Source organism: Hypanus sabinus, chromosome 12 (genome assembly GCF_030144855.1).
Source record: "Hypanus sabinus isolate sHypSab1 chromosome 12, sHypSab1.hap1, whole genome shotgun sequence".
Classification (NCBI taxonomy): domain Eukaryota; kingdom Metazoa; phylum Chordata; class Chondrichthyes; order Myliobatiformes; family Dasyatidae; genus Hypanus; species Hypanus sabinus.
The window spans coordinates 89,918,301-89,938,189 of NC_082717.1; the positions used below are offsets into that span (position 1 = coordinate 89,918,301).

Consider the following 19,889-nt stretch of genomic DNA (forward strand, 5'->3'; position numbering starts at 1 on the left):
TGTGTTTCAGCATCCATTTGTGACACAGTCTTTGAGTCGTACTCTTGCTATTGAATTGCTTGATAAATTGAACAACCCAGATCATTCCAGTTACCATGATTTTGATGATGATGATCCTGAGGTAAAAATCTTTTTGGTGAAGCTTATGACATTTTAACTTTTGTAATTTGAATAGCAGACTTTGGACTAATTTGTGAAGCAGGGTTGTTACAAGGCTTAAAGAAAACAGAAATCTGACTAAGTCTTTTGTGTATGTTGAAACCAATGTGCTCATTTAATTAAAGACAGATGTACTTAAATCTGAGTAAAAGTTTACCTATGGTTTTATTTTAAAAGAAGTGAATAGTAATGTCCTACTTAAAATGTTTGTGAGCTTCTAGTTCTTTCTGATGAAAATAATTTATTTTATATTTATACTTGCCCCTGGGAAATGCTGTCTCATTCTGCCCTGCAGAGCTGATGTATGGTTAGATTGACAATAAAGTTTTTCAATCTTGAATCTATTCATGTACTCAGCTGGTCAAGGAGAGGGAACAGCAAGAGGGAAATGCCAGCCAGTGGCACTGGAGAGAGTGATCCATCACAGTGGGGAATGGGAATTGAAGGAATGGGTGGGCAGGGAATTGAGTATGGACCTAAATGGAAGAAGTGGATAGCGAGGCTTGTGAAAGAATAAAGATGGGAACAGATGAGGGTGGAGTGAGTGGGGTTTTGAAGGAAGTGTGGTTAAGGAAAAGGGTGTGGAGGGTGGAACTGCGTGTCTCTCTGTTTGTGTGGTCACAATATACTTGCATTTGTGGTTGTGTGACATCTGTGTAGCAGGACCTGGTGTAAAATTACCTGGGGTCTCATTACCATGAAGTAAGATTTTGCTCTGTTATGACTGTGTGGAAGCTGGAGTGCACTCCCCAGCCTGTGTTAAAAGAATTTCTGTCCAGGCATTATCATACCACAGAACTTGAGTCTTCCCCATGACCACATGGGTTTCCTCCGGGTGCTCTGGTTTCCTCCCACATTCTGAAGGCGCTTGGCTAATGGTTCGTGAATTGTGGGCATGTAAAGGATGGCAACACTTACAAGCTCTCCCCAGCATAATCCTTGGACTGTGTCAGTCGTTGAAACAAACAACATATTTCTCTGTATGTTTCAAAGTAAATGTAACAAATGAAGTTCATCTTTATGTTTAACCTAATTGTCTGTCCTGAGAGACTGATTAAGGAGCAGCCCCTCAGCCGGGTCTCGTCTTGTCTCCACTGATGGAGAGCACAGTAATGGCAAGGCTCTCTCAGGTGTATCATCTGGGGCTTCTGTCCATGTCAATAAAAGCTTTTAAGTATCTAGTAATAGCTCCAATATTCCATCTTTTACCACTTGGTTACTTGATTTTTACATAACTTGTTGATTCATCATTTCTTCCAAATATGGAAAGTTGTCATTTGCTAAATTACATTGTGTATTGAATAAGCTCATGGCAAATAATATTGAAATAAGGTCCAAAATAAGAAATTTTCAGTCATTTTCTTTCCTTCGCCTCTTTTACCAAAAGGTGAAGTGTCTGTGGTAAAATAATATGTGCAGTTCATTTGCAGCAATTGTTAAATAGTATCAATGACATTTTTTTAAAATCCTACAAATTGATGTACAGTAAATCTCCAAGTTCTATGAGGGACATGCACAGAAGCTCAAAACACTATGACAGCTCTTCTTGCATACATGCAAAAAGACAGTATATATAATAATGTAATACTCTTAAGACCTTAAGATATAGGAACAGAATTGGGCCATTTGGCCCATCATGTCTGCTCCACTATTTTATCATGGTTGATCCATTTTTCCTCTCAGCCCCAATCTCTTGCCTTCTCAATATATCCCTTCATGCCCTGACCAGTCAAGCATCTGTCAACCTCTGCTTTAAATATGCATAAAGGGTTGGCTTTCACAGCTGACTGTGGCAAGAATTCCACAGATTCACCACTCTCTTGCTAAAGAAATTCTTCCTCGTCTCTGTTCTAAAAGGAAGCCCCGCTATTCTGGTTTTAGACTCTCCCTCCATAGGAACCATGCTGTCCACATCCACTTTATCAAGGCGTTTCACCTTTTGATCGGTTTCAGTGAGGTCACCTCTCATTCTTCTGAATTCCAGTGAATACAGGTCCAGAGCCATCAAGCACTCCTCATATGACAAGCCATTCAATCCTGGAATCATTTTTGTGACCCTCCTTTGAACCCTCTCCAGATTCAGCTTATCCTTTCTAAGATAAGGGGCCCAAACTTGCTCACAGTACTCCAAGTGAGGCCTCACCAGTGCTTTTTAAAGTCTCAACATCCTTGCTTTTATATTCTAGTCCTCTTGAAATGAATGCTAACATTGTATTTGCTTTCCTCACCACTGACTCAGCATGCAAGTTAATCTTTAGGGAATCCTGCACAAGGACTCCCAAGTCCCTTTGCATCTCTATTTTTTTTGTATTTTCTCTCCATTTAGGGTAATAAGTTTACCTTAATTACTTATCTGTTTGATTAACTGGCATATGAAAGCTCATATGGGGGTGGGGGTGAACCCAGACTAACAAAGGGACAGTGCCAGGAAAATCGACTGACATCAGTGCTCTGCAGCTGATTTTAGGGCAGCACTTGACTCCATGGAGAGGTTGCCTTATGGAAGCTGAAGATTTGCTGTACACATTGCAAATGGTTATTGAATCAATTGTAAATGAAACTTTTGTTTGATTTATTCCAGTTGGCAAAGTATGCTGACGATGTGTAATATACTTATAAATTAGCAATTGCATTGTCATCTGTCCTAATTAAATCTGTTGCAGTATTGGAATTGGTACCAATACTTGAATTCATCAAAGTGTCCATTGGCTGGTTTATACAATTAGGAATCTTTAAAACCAAAGTGTAATTTCCAACTGACATTTGCATTAGAAACAAACACAAGTCAGCCTGTCAGCTGTCTGCTCTCTGTGCCTAGGTAGCATGTAATCAGTTGGTATGAAGGAATAATGGAGATGAAACTATAAAGTCAAAAGTACCAAAGCTAGTTTTGTAGCTGCCTGATCTCATTCAAAGAAAATTGTTTTTCATTAATTTACTCTGCAACAGTGACTATTTGGGAAATTTGGAGAAACTTAAAGAGATAACAGTTAAGGTAGGTTTAAGTTGCTATCCAAGACAGTGGCAAGGGTAGTTAAATCTGGAATGATCAAAAAGAATTGAAGAAATGCAGATATTTCTCAAGTGAATGGGCCTGGAGTGATTGGAAAGGTGGGTAACAACAGACTTTAAAATTGAAGCATTGTTTACCTGGGAAGCCTGTAAAGGTTGGAGAACAGGTGATGGAGGAATGGTAAAATATAGGAAGCTGGAGTTTTGGATAATCCTGCTGACTGTCAACACAAGTGCACCTCAAGGCTGTGTGCTCATCCATTTGCACTACTCTCTCCACACACACGTAACTGTGTGGCAAAGCACAGCTCCAGTGCTATTTTAAAATTCAATGATGACTCTACTCTGGTAGACAAATCATGCAGTACTATGCAAAAGCCTTAGGCACCCTAGATATTTTTCTTTTCATAGGTGGCGATGAGTTTGCTTACTGCAGCGAGATGGGTCACCCTGTTGAGTGGTGCTGCACAAACAAGTTCTTGCTCAACGTCAGCAAATCTAAAGAGCTGATTGTTGACTTCAGGAAGGTGAAGGAAGGCATACATGTTCCAGTCTGCATTAGGGGTCAGCAGTGGATAGAGTCAGAAACTTTAAGTTCCTGAGTATTAACATATTGATGACCTGACCCTAGCCCTGCACATAAGATATAATCATAAGGAAAGCATGCTAGTGTGTTTCCTTTCTTAAAAGGTTAAGGAGGCTCAGCTTGTCATCGAACACTAACAGACATCTACATGTGTATTGTTGAATGGATCCTGACTGTTTGCATCATGGATGAGAGAATCTGCAGATGCTGGAAATCCAAATGCAAGCAACACACACAAAATGCTAGAGGAACTTAGTAGGCCAGGCAGCATCTCAGAAAAGGGTAAACAGTTAACGTTTTAGGCTGAGACCCTTCCCCCTGATGAAGAGTCTTGGCCCGAAATGTTGACTGTACCTTTTTTTTTCCATAGGTGTTGCTTGGCCTGCTGAGTTCCTCCAGCATTTTGTGTGTTGGGTGCATCATGGTCTGGTACAGCAGTTTGAATGCGCAGGAATGTAAGAAGCCAAGGAGTAGTGGACTCTGCACAATACTTCATTGGCACATCTTACCCTTAGACACTTCTGAATGGTTCCAGAAATCAACAGTGATTCTGCAGTCTTGTTTTAAAGAGGAAGCAACGCCTTCAGTTTTTTTGCGCTCACCCATCAAACATTAGTGAAAGTAACAATTACAGCATTTAAGAAGTTAGCTGGAAATGTTAAGTTGGTTGAACAAATAATGTTAATATCCCTCCCACTCCCAGTGTATGTTGTTTTCATTAAAATGAAACAGTTGGTTCTCTATTTAGCCCAATCCTACAGTGGGCTGACTTGCTACACACTCAGAGTTATGTAGTGTAATCTGCTTCTTGAAAGAAGGCAGCATCCTCTCAGCTGCTTACTGCCTTGCAGGTAGTGAATCCCCTCATGGTTGGTAGAGAGGCTCTCTGTGAGAGGTGGTGTTTGATGGGCTGTGTTGAGTGAAGTGGTCACTGGACGCTGAGATGGGGACTCAGAACTGCACCCTGGCTGGTGATTGTGGTCTGTGCGGTGTCTTACAACAGCTGCAACTAGTGTCAAGAAACTGCCTGGATCCTATAATCTATCCACATTTTGTGGGATGTGTTGTTTTGTCCTCTCACTTGAACTTGCCGTAGAAAGGTTTCCAGGCCAGAGGAAGTTATGTGACCACACAGAGAGACAGCCATTATCTCCAACACATGCAGTTGAGGAAACCGTCAACGTGGAACAGGTTTCTCAGTAGTGGCCTACACTCGCCCATCTGGCCAGGGTACAGCCTGAGAGGTGGCACTATTCTTCTGATCTCATTGAATGCTATCTTTCGTTGGCAGCTTCTCTGCACTTGAGCTGTGGAAGAGAATTCCTTGCTGGATTTGCACCAGGTTCTCAGTATGGCAGCTTAACAGTGATGGGGAGAGCAGAGAATATGCAGGTTCCTGGTATGACAATGTTGTCAACAATGTGTAGCTCTTACTAAGTGCTGATGCCTTCCTAGGAATGGGTTCATGATGAGGTACCAGGGCATGATTTGCTGCACTGTTATTCCCATGAAACAGTTGGAGATCAGATACCTCCATTGCAATGTCCAAATAATACTGTTGAACTGCTTCAAAATATTCCATGCCATCCAACTTAAAAAGGCTCACAGGTCATGTAATGATTTTTCCCTCAAGTGAAAAATAATGTTTTGTGCTGAATCTTATTTCATTTTGGATTTACCCTTGTTCAGGCATTGATGTCTGCAGGTGTTTCCTGCAAAGCCCTCATTCCAAATAACTTAGAGAACAAGTGAAGTTATTTCCAGGTTCTGAAGTTCTGAGGCATTGTCCTAATCTTGCTTCCTTTTCCTGACTTAACTGTCTACCATTTTGAAACCACGTAAATAAGATTCTTGGCTCCAAAAACAAGACTGTGTGCTTAGCCCCCAGCTGTATTCGCTTTACAGTTAAGACTGTGAGGCTAAGCACAGCTCCAGTGCCATATTTAAGTTTGCTGACGACAGCACTGTTGTTTGACAACTCAGCATAGGAGGGCTGAGTGGTGCCGGAGCAATGATCTCTCACTTCATGTCAGCAAAACTTAGGAGCTGATTTTTTGACTACATGAGGAAACCAGAGGTTCATGAGCCAGTCATTAGTGCAGGATCAGAGGTGGAGTGGGTCAGCAACTTTAAGTTCCTTGGTGTTGCCATTTCAGACTGTCTGTCCTCTGTCCCTAAGGGATATTAGGGAGAAAGCACAGCAGCACCACTGCTTTTTTTAGAAGTTTGTGAAGATTCTGCATGCTTAAGGTAAATCTATTGTCAAAGTACAGAAACACAACCCTGACATTCATTTTCTTGTGGCAATTGCAGTAAATACAATAGAATCCATGAGAGACCACACCCAATAGGATGGACAAACAACAACTTGGAAAAGAAAAACTGTGTAAATACAAAAAGAAACAAAGAAATATTAATAAATGAATAAATATATAACCAATTAATATCGAGAACATGAGATGAAGAGTCCTTGAAAGTGAGTCCGTAGGTTGTGGGGAACAGTTCAGTGCCTTTCTGATAGCAGCAGCCTGAATGTTTTGACAAACTTCTGTAGATGTATGGTGGAGAATATATTTACTGGTTGCATCAAGGCCTGGTTGTAAACACCAATGTCCTTGAAACACAAAATAGTTGATGCAGCCCAGTCCATCATGGGTAAATCGCTTCCCACCATTGAGTACATCTACATGGAATGCTGTTGCAAGAAAGCAGCATCTGTTATCAAGGACCCCCACCATCTAGGCCATGCTCTCTTCTTGCTGCTGTCATCAGGAAGGAAGTACCGTAGCCTCAGGACTCACATCACCAGGTTCAGAAACAGTAATTACCCCTCAACCATCAGGCTCTTGAACCAGAGGGGATAACTTCACTCACCCCAAGATTGATCTGTTCCCATAACCTGTGGACTTACTTTCAAGGATCCTTCATTTCATGTTCTCAGTGTTTATTATTTATTTATTTGTTATTATTTTCCCTTCTATTTGTATTTGCAGTTTATTGTCTTGTCATGTAATGTCTTTCATTGATTCTGTTGTGTTTCTTTGTATTTACTGTGAATGCCTGCAACAATGTGAATCCCAGGGTTGCTTATAGTGACATTTGTACTTTGAAAATAAACTTACTTTGAACTTTGATGTCAACAATGAGTGCAGGAGCTCTTCCAGTGTCACCCAATTCTCCCTTAATGTTCTGTATTCTTTGGGATCTCCACTTACTATATTCTTTGTATTGCTATGCTGCTATTTATTCTGAGTCTCATTGCCAACTTCAGACTCCCTCTCTTCTACTTTACTGTCATCCATCACCTTTCTCTTAATGTCACCTAACTTTCTTTCTCCCTTCTTATATTTTTTTCAGTTTAACCAAAATTCCATGTACTTTTCCCTTTCATTTCTCCACTCCAGCCCCGGCCACTTACACCTAAACTTCTCTACTTTTATGAATGTAATGGCTGCTATCTCCCTTTCTTTGCACAGGGATTACATGTTGTCATAGTTTGTAGATGAGGCATCTTATCGTGAGTATATCCTGTGCAATTTTGGGTTGCACTTGGGAGAGATGTGTTCTTATCCAGACCGTTGACAGCTGTGCAATGAAAGATGGAAAGATTAAATCTGGTCACTGGGCACTTTTAAATGGAAAAACCATAAAACGTGGGTAGGCAGACAAGAAAAAAAGTGAGAGAAATGTTAAAGCAAAACAAAAGATCAAGGGGAAGCAAAAGAGTGAAATAGAAATACAAATTGTGTTTGAGCAGCGATATTTAGTTTGTGTTTTTTTTTGATACGTGATCTCTGTAGGCTCACTGAAATTAATCTAGAACAGAGGCTCAAACTGCCACCAAGTGATTCTTTAGTACTTATTTTAATGGGGCATATTCTTTCATCGGTACCTCCATTACCTGTTTGACCCCAATTTAAAATGGGATTAATTTCAAAAATTCTATTCATTGTATCATCTTCATTTAATACCAATTTGCTAATTATCTTTATTTTCAGAGTGATGTTTTGAGCCTCCTAACTTTGTAACTGACCATTAACTACCGTAAATTCCGGACTATAAGCCGCTACTTTTTTCCCACGCTTTGAACACTGCGGCAACACTGCAGCCTATACTACGGTGCGGCTAATGCATGTTTTTTTTTTCATGCCGCCAAAAACATCTTGCCTCGTAACAGTAGACCAATAAAATTGATGAGTAGTTCACAGAGGTCCAATGAAATTGTACGATAAATCAAGCGCACTTTCACAATTAAATTATTGTAAATCAGTCATTTGTACTCACCCTCATCAACATGGAAAACACTCGAAGAAAAGCATATGATGCAGCTTTTAAGTTAAAGGCGATCAATCTGGCGGTTGAAGAAGGAAATCGAGCTGCTGCACATAATCTTGGCATAAATGAATCGATGTTGAGACGGTGGAGACGCCAGCGTGAAGAACTGAGTCAATGCAAAAAGACGACAAAAGCTTTCAGAGGTAATCATAGCAGATGGCCCGAACTTGAAAACTTTCTTGAAGACTGGGTTAACACACAGAGAGCAGGCGGCTGCGGTGTTTCCACCGTGCAGATCAGACTGAAGGCTAAAGCAATCGCCACCAAAATGAAAATCGAAGATTTTAGAGGTGGGCCATCGTGGTGTTTTAGATTTATGAGACGAAAAGGCCTGTCCGTCAGGGTACGCACGACTCTGTGTCAGCAGCTCCCTCCCGACCACAAGGAACAACTTGCTAACTTCCGCACATTCACTCAAACAAAGATAGTGGAGAATTCCATTGGGCCAGATGATATCATAAATATGGATGAAGTACCTTTGACGTTTGACCTGCCTCTCACTCAGACTGTTAATAAAAAAGGTAACTCGTCCATCACACTGAAAACAAGTGGCCATGAGAGAACGCATTTTACTTGTGTTCTGAGCTGCACAGCATCCGGACTAAAGCTTCCACTGATGGTGATTTTTTAAACGGCTGACAATGAAAGTTCAGTGAAAGCTGCCATCAAGAGTACAAACTCAATTCCAGCTGTGATTCCTGGGGGCACCACAAATTAAAGTGGCGCTGTGCGTTGAGTGGGAGGCTTGGATGACGAGCGGCGAGAAATCCTTTACCGAAACAGGACGCATGCGAAGAGCATCTTTAACTCAAGTCTGCCAGTGGATCCTAAATGTGTGGAGCGGTGTCACAACTTCCACCATCACCAGCGGGTTTCGAAAGGCTGGACTGCTGCGTGATGAAGAGGACCGCGTGATGAAGAGGACCGCGTGCGCTCAAGTGAGAGCGACAACAAAGAGACTGAAGTGAGTGACAAGATCCTGAGGTTTTATTCAATTCGGACACTGAAGGACTTTGATGGTTTTAGTGTGCAGGAGGAAGATGAAGAAGGCGATCAATAACTTTTCCTGGTAGGCTGCAGTATATATATATTTTTTTACCAGTCATTAGGAGATATTGGAATGTTGTTCGTGCACTGTTTGGTAAAAAAGTATACGCAACGTAATTTGTGTGTTACCGATACGTATGTATATTTAAAAGTAGCTGTGTTACAGGCACTGTTCGAAAAAAAGCATTTGCAATATATATTTGTTTATGTTACCATACGGATTTAATTAAAAGTTAAAAAATCCTCACGTGTAATATCTTTCTGTGTAAATATCTCATATTACAACGTGGGACACCTGCGGCTTAAAATCTGGTGCAGTTGTACAAGTACAAAATTGATTTTCTTTCTAAAATTAGAGCGTGCGGCTTTTAATCAGGTGCGCTCTGTAGTCCGGAATCTACGGTAATAAGATTTTGTTTTGGTTGTGAGTGTGGCTGTATTGTTGCTGATAAGGGACTAAATCCAGTGTTGGAATCGTACAGCACAAAATAGGTTAACTGGTCCATGGTGTATGTCTGGCTCTTAGAAAGCTTCCATTTTTCATTTGCTTTATGCTTTGTTGCAGAGACCAGTATTAAAAATTCTGATAGCTCTTGGCTGCTGCTTGTAAGGTGCCGTTTAGGCCTGTCTAAAGGTAGTAAGTAATTGTGATATTTAATGACAATACTGTGTTTCACAGTTGTATTACTGAATGGTATTTTTTTAAAGAGGGCATAAGAAATAGAAAAGGAGTAGATAAGAAAGCCCTTTCTGTCTTCTTTGCCACCTGACAAGACCCTCAATTCTGTTTGCCCACTGAATCCCCATGTATCTTGAATTGTCCTGAATTTTAAAAAATCTAATGATTTTAGCAGTGAATACACTCTTGAGCACTCATAGATCTCCAAGACTGACAGACCTCTGAATCTTCAGTCATAGATATCTGCCACTTATCTGAACATTATGCCACATTTTTCTAGACTCTCCATCCAAGAAAAACAGTATGTCAGCAGTTACATTGAGATTGCATTTCATTCTCCTAAACTCTGGTGAGTGTAGCCCATTCCACTTGATCATTCCTCTCTGGGCTGGTGCCCCTTGCCACAAAATGGTTTCTATTTGTAAGTTGTCTCCAAGGACCACAACTGCACAGTGCTCCAGGTATGGTGTCACTTAATGAGTGACCTTAGTGAGTCTTTTTTTTTACTCTAACCTCCATGTGAAGGCCAGCATAATTCCTCTTTTTTTCATTGGACATCTCTGTGCAAACTCTTGGTGATTTGTGCATAAGGATGGCCAAATTTCAGTAATCCCAGCATACAATACTGCATTTGTTGGAAATGTGCAATAAATCAACATGGTGGAAATACTCAGGCTGGCAGTATCTGTGGAGAGAAGAAGAGCTAATGTCTCAGGCTAATTGGAATATGAGGATCAGGAGCACACTATCTTCGGCAGAAGAAAGAGTTGGACCTGATGTGATGGAAGTGGTTCTGCCACAGTTGAGGGTCCTGATAACTCTTTTCCAGAAACAGGATGGAGTTCCCTTTTCTTACATTCTACCAGTCTACACAATCACTGGGTCATCCTCTTCACCATCAAGAACAGCTTCTATCCTGCTATAAGATCATTGTACAATGAATTAGACACCTGACAGTCTACCTCATCACGGTCTTGTACCTTACTGTCTCTCCACACTGCACTTTCTCTGTAACGGTAATAGTTTATTCTGCATTCTTTTATTGTTCTGCCTCATTTAATTTCCAATGCCTCCAATATCATGTTATCAACATACTCAGGTTCTTTGACATTTCCCCTAATCGATCACTGTAGTTGATATTTCTTGTCAGGACTGATTCCCGTCACAGGAAATAATCTAGCATACAGCTTCATCATTCTTCAGGAAACAGGACTGAACACTGTTCACAGAAGTGTTTCCCAGCCTGGGGTTCATGGACCCCCTGCTTAATGGTATTAATCCATGACATAAGAAATGTTGCGAACCCCTGCTCTATTGTGTCACTAAAGCTCTATCCAACTTTATACTCTTCTATCTTCAGTGGTGACCACCTTTCTGACAGCACTTTCCTATGCAAACACGAGGAGTCATGCTTACCCTTCTATCTTTTCCCTTCCTCTCAACAAAAGTCCCAGCATCCTGTTTGTCACATCCTAAACCCCAAATGAGCTTACAGATGATTTACTTGTGCTATCTGTTTAATACCTTGCATTTACACTTAGTGGCCATATTATTAGGTATCTTCTGTATCTACTAAAGAGCCCGCTGAGTGTATATTTGTAGTCTCCTGCTGCTGTAGCCCATCCATTTCAAGGGTTGATGCATTGTGTCTTCAGAGATGTCTTCTGTGCACCACTGTTGTAACACATAGTTATTTGAGTTACTGTCACCTTCCTGTCAGCTTGAGCCAGTCTGGCTGTTCTCCTTTGACCTCTCTCATTAACAAGCTGTTTTTGCCCATAGGACTGCAGCTCACTGAATGTTCTTTGGTTTTTGCACTGTTTGCTGTTAGCTCTAGAGAATGTTGTGTGTGAACATCCCAGGAGATCAGAGTTTCAATCATTCCACAGTCAAAGTCACTTAAATCCAATTTCTTACCTGTTTGGATGTTTGGTCTGAAAAAACAACTGAACCACTTGACCATATCTGCATTGAATTGCTGCCATGTGATTGACTGATTAGATATTTGCATTGACGAGCAGGTGCACTGGTGTACCTTATAAGGTGGCCACTGAGTGTATGTGACAGAGCGAGGATGATAATGGAAGGAAAGTAGAGTAGGCCTTTGATGATGGTGAATAAAAGTGACAGGCAGCTAAAAACTCGGGTTATCCATGCTGATTAAGCTGTGGAGTTTTGTAAAGTAGCCACCCAATCTGCCCTCAGAGTAATCAATTTTACTTGAAGATTGTGAGCTGGTGCTGCCTGCCTAAATGGATGCCACACACTTGTGCAAGAAGTTGCTGTTTGCCAGCAGCTGAACTTTGCAATACAAAATCCTTGATAGTTTAGGACCCAGCTACTTCAGCTGTACAATCAAAGTACTATCATGGGCAGTAAAGTGCCACTATCTTTTCACAATTAATTAATTTATTTTGCTGCATATATAGAGCCATAAATTTGTACAGCATAGAGAAAAGGCTGTTCAGTCTAAGCTAATCAAGGTGCCCTTGATCCGTTGGCCTGAGTTTGGATCATATCTCTCAACCTTAAATGTTGTAATTATTTCTGCTTCTACAGCTTCTACTGGCAGCTCTTTCCATATACACTCCACCCTCTGTGTGTGGAAAAATTGTCCTACACATACCTTTCAAATATTTCCTCTCTCACCTTAAACCTATGCCTTCCAATTTTAGAACCCCCCTGCCCTGGGAAGGGAAAAAAACTGTGGCCATTCACCTTATCTGTGCCTCTCATGATTTTATAAACTCTATAAGACTATAACCCTGTAAGCCTGTATAAACCCCTTTGCCCCCAATGCTCCTGGGAAATAAGTCCCAGCTTCCTCTTGTAACTCAAAGTTCTCTAGGCCCAGTAACATCCTTATCAATTTTCTTTGTATCCTTTCTAGCTTAAAGACAGACAGCCTTAAAACTAGTTGTTGGTGTGGTGGCTGAATATCTTGAGCGAGTTCTTGTTATATTAAACATTTCATATACAGAGGATTCTGGTTAATTAATTGGGCGGCTCTGAAAGAAAAAAATGAATAGAGAAAATTGCTGGGATTCGCTTTGTTTATTTGGGACACCATGCCGCTTAATTGGGACAGGCGACTGCTGCTGAACACTTTTCTAACTAGTGTCAGACGTGTACTTGTGTGGACGTTAGCCATGCTTAGAACAAAGTTTTTAAATAGCGCAAGTTATGTGTGTTTTTTTTTTAAAAGCAGTGATTTTTGTCACTGCTCATTGGCAAGAAATAAGCAATAAAACAATTCAAAACTGTTTTGCTCACTGCAGTTTCAAGCGTTCGGGCTTGGAGATGTCCGAAACAGCTGGGAGTGAAAGTGAAACAATGTTACTACTTTAGGTTAGGAGCTATGATGAACATTTAGGTACCTACAGCCAGCTTACATATTACAATGAAAATGAAGATTTTGAGGATGCAACTGTTGAAAGCACTGCATGAAGGCAGTCCATTGTCTGCACTGGGTGTCTGTGGATGTTGTTCATTTACAGTCGATCAAAAGAACACACAACATACAATGAATGAATTCCTCCATTGATATCTATTAGGAACTAATACATAGCTTTGAAGTACTGTGGAGGTATTGGTAGTGTTCTAATTTGTTTTATATTTCATTTAAGTACTTAAATTGTTACTCAGTTAAACAGTAGCTTGTCTTTTTAAACTATTTACATGAAACAGCTAGTTGGGGCAGCGTCTCAAATGTACTGGTCCCAATGTGTCCCAGTTAACCAGAATCAACTGTTTTGTCACAGGTGGGAACAAGGAGGAAGGAGGGATCCGTACTAATGACACTATACTGTCAAAGCTGCATCTTCCTTGGGAGATAACAGTACAGAAAAAGATTTGGCTTCATTTTGAAAGAGGCGCTTAGTCTATTATGAAGAGTAGAACCAAGAGCATTTTAAGTAATGGATTCGGATTACACCTCACTCAGTAGCAATTTGTGATCTACTTAGTGTTTTACAGCTGGTCAGGATCATCAAGCTTGCTCCTGACCCTGCCATTGGTATATCTTTTGCTCTCAAAATCAATTGCCTATGAATTGCTGGAGTATATCAGATGGACCTTGATGTTAAATTGGAACAATTTTAGCTGAATTTATTTGTTTGAGAATATTCAACAAATGATCATTGCTTGTGCATTAGCTGACTACTTCACAGTTATCTTTAGTCCCCATTTACATTGTTTTCCATAAATACTTGCAAGCTCTGATGTGCTTATAAACTTCTTCAGCCTCTGCACAGACTTTTTGCTGAAAGAGTTGAGTATGTGACAGATTTGGAGCTCTGTTTGGAAATGAGAATAACACTCCCAAAATAGCACCTCACTAGAGCCACAGTCTTAAAGGGAATGTTTTCCACCTATTTTCTTACTTGCAAAATGTGATATTTTTTAATATGCTGAAAAGACAGTCATGAGCTAAGTAGGGAACTGAATCCATTTTTGTAAACTGGCTTGTAATCAAGACATAGTGAAAAGCTCCAAGAATAAGCAAATATATATATATATATAATAATAATAATTATAATAATAATAAAAAAGTTGGGTAAATAAATGATCAACCTGGAAAATGGAGTCTTGAATCAATATTGTCACCATTCTTTTCCATACGCTCGAAGTGAAGGGCAACTGTAATAGCATTTGGTGCACACTGAGTCCACGTGGTGGCTTATGAAATAACATTCAATATTTGGATGTCTTCAGAACAGGAGAATCTGGGTGCAACCCTGCAACTTCCTGTGTGCCATTGCTCTTCTGTTGACTGTAAAGTGATGAAATAAGACCATAAGACATAGAAGCAGAATTAGGCCATCTGGCCCATCGAGTCTGCTCCATGGCTGATCTTTTTTTAAATCTCCTCTTCAACCCCAGTTCCCGGCCTTCTCCTTGTAACCTTTAATGCTGTGTCCAGTCAAGAACCTATGAATCTCTGCCTTAAATACACCCAACGACCTGGCCTCCACAGCTGCATGTGGCAACAAATTTCACAAATTCACCAGCGTTTGGCTAAATAAATTTCTCTGTATCTCTGTTTTGAAAGGGCACCCCTCTATCCTAAAGCTGTGCTCTCTTGTCCTAGATTCTCCCACCATGGAAAACACCCTTTCCATATCTACTCTCTCAACATTCAAAAAGTTTCAATTGAATCCCCCCTCATCCTTCTGAATTCCAGCGAGTACAGACCCAGAGCCATCAAACGTTCCTCAAATAATAACCCTTTAATTCCTGGAATCCTCCTTGTGAACCTCTTCTGAACCCTCTCCAATGCCATCACATCTTTTCTAAGATGAAGTATAGCAAATCTGAAGAGATGATTTGTTTGTGTCTTAGCTATTACAGTGCCCTGAAAAAATAGTCAGCTTTGTTCATATAAATGAGTATTACAGCCAGGGAGGGACCTTGATTAATTTAACTGAGAATTTTTATTTGTAAATCATATGCTCCATTTTCACAGTAGAGCCCTAGAAACAGAAAATTTATAAAGCATGAGAAAGTTAAAACAGTACTGTCAGCAGTTCAAAAGTATTCATCGCCTTTACTCAGTACTTAGTTGAACCACCTCTTGCAGCTATTATAGCCAGTATTAGCTTTGCACAACATGATGGAGCAAGATTTGCCCATTCCTCCTTGCAAAATTGCTTAAGCTGTGTCAGGTTGTTTGGGGAGTGATGGTGGACAGCAATCTTGAGATCTTGCCAGAGATGCTTGATCAGGTTAAGGTTAGGACTCTGACTGGGCCACTCATTAACATTACATTTCTTCATTTGAAGGGATGATGTTACCTAGCTGATATGCAGTATTAGATTTAAGCTACACATACTGCTTAGTGTTGAGGCCCAAAAGTTCCACTTTAGTCCTATCCAACCACAAGACCGTTTCCCACATTTTTACAGTAAATTCTAAGTGACGTTTTTCTCATACTGCACATCAGCCAGGTAACATTATTCCTACTGTAGAGTATGGTGGAGGTAGAGTCATGTTCTAGGGATGCTTTTCAACAGCAGGGACTAGAAATCTGGATCAAGATCAAAGGAAGATGAACGTTGCTAAATACAGAGAGATCCTGGATAAAAATCTGCTGTCCTCTGCCAGAAAGCTTAAACTGGGGAGGAAGTTTGCCTTTCAGCACTGCCAGAGTAACCATGGAATGGCTTCAAATGAAGAAAATTGATGTCATTGAACAGCCCAATCGGAGTCCTGACCTTAACCCAATCGAACATCTCTGCTAAGACCTCAAGATTGCTGTCCACTGCCATTTCTCAGCTAACCTGGCTCAACTTGAGCAAGTTTGCAAGTAGGAATGGGTAAATCTTGCTCCATCATGTTGTGCAAAGCTAATAGCGACTTATCTAAAAAGACTACTGGCTGTGAAAGCTGCGAGAGGTTGTTCAACTAAGTACTGAGCAAAGGGGGACGAATACTTTTAAACTCTTGACATTTCAGTTTTTGAATTTTTTAATCTTTTGTGCTTTACAATTTTCCCTGTTCTTTGGGCTTCACTGTGGGAGAATAAAAGAAGCATGTGTTTTCACAAATACAAATTCTCAGTTAAATTGATCAAAGTCCTTGGTTGTAATATTTGTTTATGTGAACAAAAGGTTGGGGGCTGAATACTTTTTTAAGGCACTGTATGTTTGACCACCATTGAATTACTTAATGTTTTGTATGTGCATGACAATGAAACTTGATTGTAGATTTGATAAAACTGCTTTAAAAATTATTTCTTTTAAATGACAGTACATCTACTTTAAAACACATCAGAGACAGTAGTAAAAGTAGGCCCCTTGAACACCACAAAATCATGACATGATCCTGTCTTTGTCTACTTCTCTTTCCAATTCCTATATCATTTGATTATCTTCAATCAAAAATCTCTATATCCGCCTTGAGAAATCTTAGTGATGGAAGGTTCACAGCGTCAAGTAAACAAAAATCCTGATTTTACATATAAAAATATAAAAAATAAAAAATTCTCTCCTCATTCCTTGACACCATATCTCTTCTAAACTTAGGTGGCAATTTCAATTTCTTTAGACAAAGGAATTGTAATCTTAGCCTTCTGCTTCCTGTCAGAACCATGTACATCTCAATGAAATCCTCTTATTCTTCAGTGATTCTGATCAATTCTAATTAACCTCTAATCCCAGCACTTAATTCATTGAATCTACACTGTATTGATTTCAAGGTAAGTGTCAGCAGAGTACACCAAGCTTACACTTTCTCTTCCTGCTGTGCTCTTAACAATAGCATAATCATTTCCTTACTTGCCTACTTCAGCAGTTTTTGCAGCCAAAGCAAAAGGCACTGTTTACTTTCTGAATATACTATGCTTGCGTGTTAGTTTGTAGTGGTTCATGCACCAGTACACCAAGGTCCCAAGTGTACTCACGTAAAATACTATAAAATTGTCATGAGACTCCTTAATTTTGACCTTGTAGTATAATACAGATAATGAGGCATTTCTTGGGAAAAGGGCAGAAAAATTCTGAAGTCCAAGGATAACTCAACAGTTAACATTTGTCTCTGAATCAAAGTGTAGGATTAAGTCACAATTCCAGGATGTGTGTATAACAAACTACATTAAAGCTAAACGGAGGATTTTCTTTGACTTCCTACATTTTGAAGGTGGCTGAAATTTGAATTAGTTTATTTGTTGAGTTGGATGCAGAAGAGCCCATGACAATTATTTTTAATGATTAGATAATTCATCTGTGATTCTGGCCCATTGTCAGTCAATGCTGCCAAACGCTTTTCATTTATTGTTCTTGCGGTATCACTGCGTGTCAATTGGCAATTGTGTTTCACAATGAAACAGTTCAAAGAGAACAGTGTGCTTTTAGCGGTCTAGGCTGCAGAATGCTGTATAGTTTCGCAAGATCATGAATCCCTACAACATTATGCATTGTTTTATTTGTACAGTGCAATAGCAATGTCAAATGGACAAAATGTAAGGAAGACTTGAATTTGTTTTGCACCTTTTACATCCCTTTCAGGACACGCAGTATCACTTATCAGCCAATGAAATAATTTTAAAGTGCAGTCAGTACTCCAAGCAAAGTGATGTTGCATTGACATGAGAGGGCAGATGGGGCAAGCAGTCACAAGAGGAATTTGTTTAATTTCACTTCTAAAAGAGCACCTCTGAAAGTTATAGTTATGGATCCCACAACCGGCCTGACTAGTAGGGGCGCTGTACAGATGAACGCTGCACCAGTTGCCGCCATCTCTCACGGTTGTGGGCGAGTGCCTGGGCTGTGGCAGAGCTCTCTCCAGTCCACTTTGCAATGTTGTCTGTCCATTTCTTCCCGTCTGCCCCTCTTCCCCCCTGCACTGTTCCCTGAAGAATGGTCTTTGAGAGTCCTCTTGATCTTATGTGGCCATACCATCTCAGTTTCCTCTTTACTATGGACAGTAGATCTTCATAGTGTCTCATGTACTGGGTGATGGTTCTCCGTACTTCATTGTTTGAGACATGGTCTGTATAGGAGATGCTGAGGGGCCTCCTGAAGTATCACGTTTCAGTTGCTTGAATCTTCTTTTGCAGTTCTGCTGTCAAAGTCCCTGATCCACGTGTGTAAGAAGATGGAGAGTGCAAGTGCATGTTTCAACTTGGATCTGAGAGTGATGTTATTGTCTCTCCAGATTAGTTTTAGTTTAGCCAGCATTGCTGTTGTTTGGACTGTCCTTGCAAGGACTTCAGACTTTGATCCTTCTTGGTTGATGATGGCACCAAGATAATTGAGTCACTTGACAGTCTCTGGGTCTTGTCCACTGACTGATTTTTGTCATGATTGGCTCCTCACTGTTTCTCATCAACTTGGCTTTCTCTGTGCTGATCTCCATGCCATATCTGGTAGATGTATTGTCCGGATGGTTGACAAGGCAGGCCAACTCATCCTCTCTTCCTGCAAGCCCATCAGTGCATTGGTGAACCTGAGATTGGTTATGATCTCCCCTCCGATACTGACTGTGCCAATATGGTCTTTGAGGGCATCTATCATTATTTACTCTAGCAAAACTTTTCAACATAATTGTATAAAGGCTAAGAGTGTTGTAAAAACAAGCCTGAAGGCTTTGTGTGTCAATGCGAGGAGCATTCGTAACAAGATGGATGAATTGAATGTGCAGATAGTTATTAATGAATATGATATAGTTGGGATCACAGAGACATGGCTCCAGGGTGACCAAGGATGGGAGCTCAACATCCAGGGATATTCAATATTCAGGAGGGATAGACAGGAAGGAAAAGGAGGTGGGGTAGCATTGCTGGTTAGAGAGGAGATTAACGCAATAGAAAGGAAGGACATTAGCCTAGAGGATGTGGAATCGATATGGGTAGAGCTGCATAACACTAAGGGGCTGGTGGGAGTTGTGTACAGGCCACCTAACAGTAGTGAGGTTGGGAATGGCATTAAACAGGAAATTAGAAATGCGTGCAATAAAGGAACAGTAGTAAGAATGGGTGACTTCAATCTACATATAGATTGGGTGAACCAAATTGGTAAGGGTGCTGAGGAAGAGGATTTCTTGGAATGTATGCAGGATGGTTTTCTGAACCAATATGTTGAGAAACCAACTAGAGAGCAGGCCATTCTAGATTGGGTATTGAGCAATGAGGAAGGGTTAGTTGGCAATTTTGTCATGTGAGGCCCCTTGGGTAAGAGTGACCATAATATGGTGGAATTCTTCATTAAGATGGACAGTGACATAGTTAATTCAGAAACAAAGGTTCTGAACTTAAAGAAGGGCAACTTCGAAGGTATGAGACTTGAATTAGCTAAGATAGACTGGCAAATGATACTTAAAGGATTGACGGTGGATATGCAATGGCAAGCATTTAAAGATTGCATGGATGAACTACAACAATTGTTCATCCCAGTTTGGCAGAAGAATAAACCAGTGAAGGTAATGCACTCGTGGCTGACGAGGGAAATTAGGGATCGTATCAAGTCCAAAGAAGAAACATATAAATTAGCAAAAAAAGAGCGGCACACCTGAGGACTGGGAGAAATTCAGAGACCAGCAGAGGAGGACAAAGGGCTTAATTAGGAAAGTTAAAAA

At 40.4% G+C, this 19,889-nt stretch overlaps 1 protein-coding gene across 4 annotated transcripts in view; it reads left to right on the plus strand.

Annotated features, from left to right (window-relative positions):
* The window catches only part of map4k3a (mitogen-activated protein kinase kinase kinase kinase 3a), a 295,830-nt gene that overhangs the window by 173,940 nt on the left and 102,001 nt on the right, over positions 1-19,889 (plus strand). For all 4 annotated transcript variants that reach the window (XM_059986423.1, XM_059986424.1, XM_059986425.1 and 1 more), the window contains exon 12: positions 11-121. In XM_059986423.1, the coding sequence (XP_059842406.1) occupies positions 11-121 (111 nt within the window). The remainder of the gene's footprint in view (positions 1-10; positions 122-19,889) is intronic.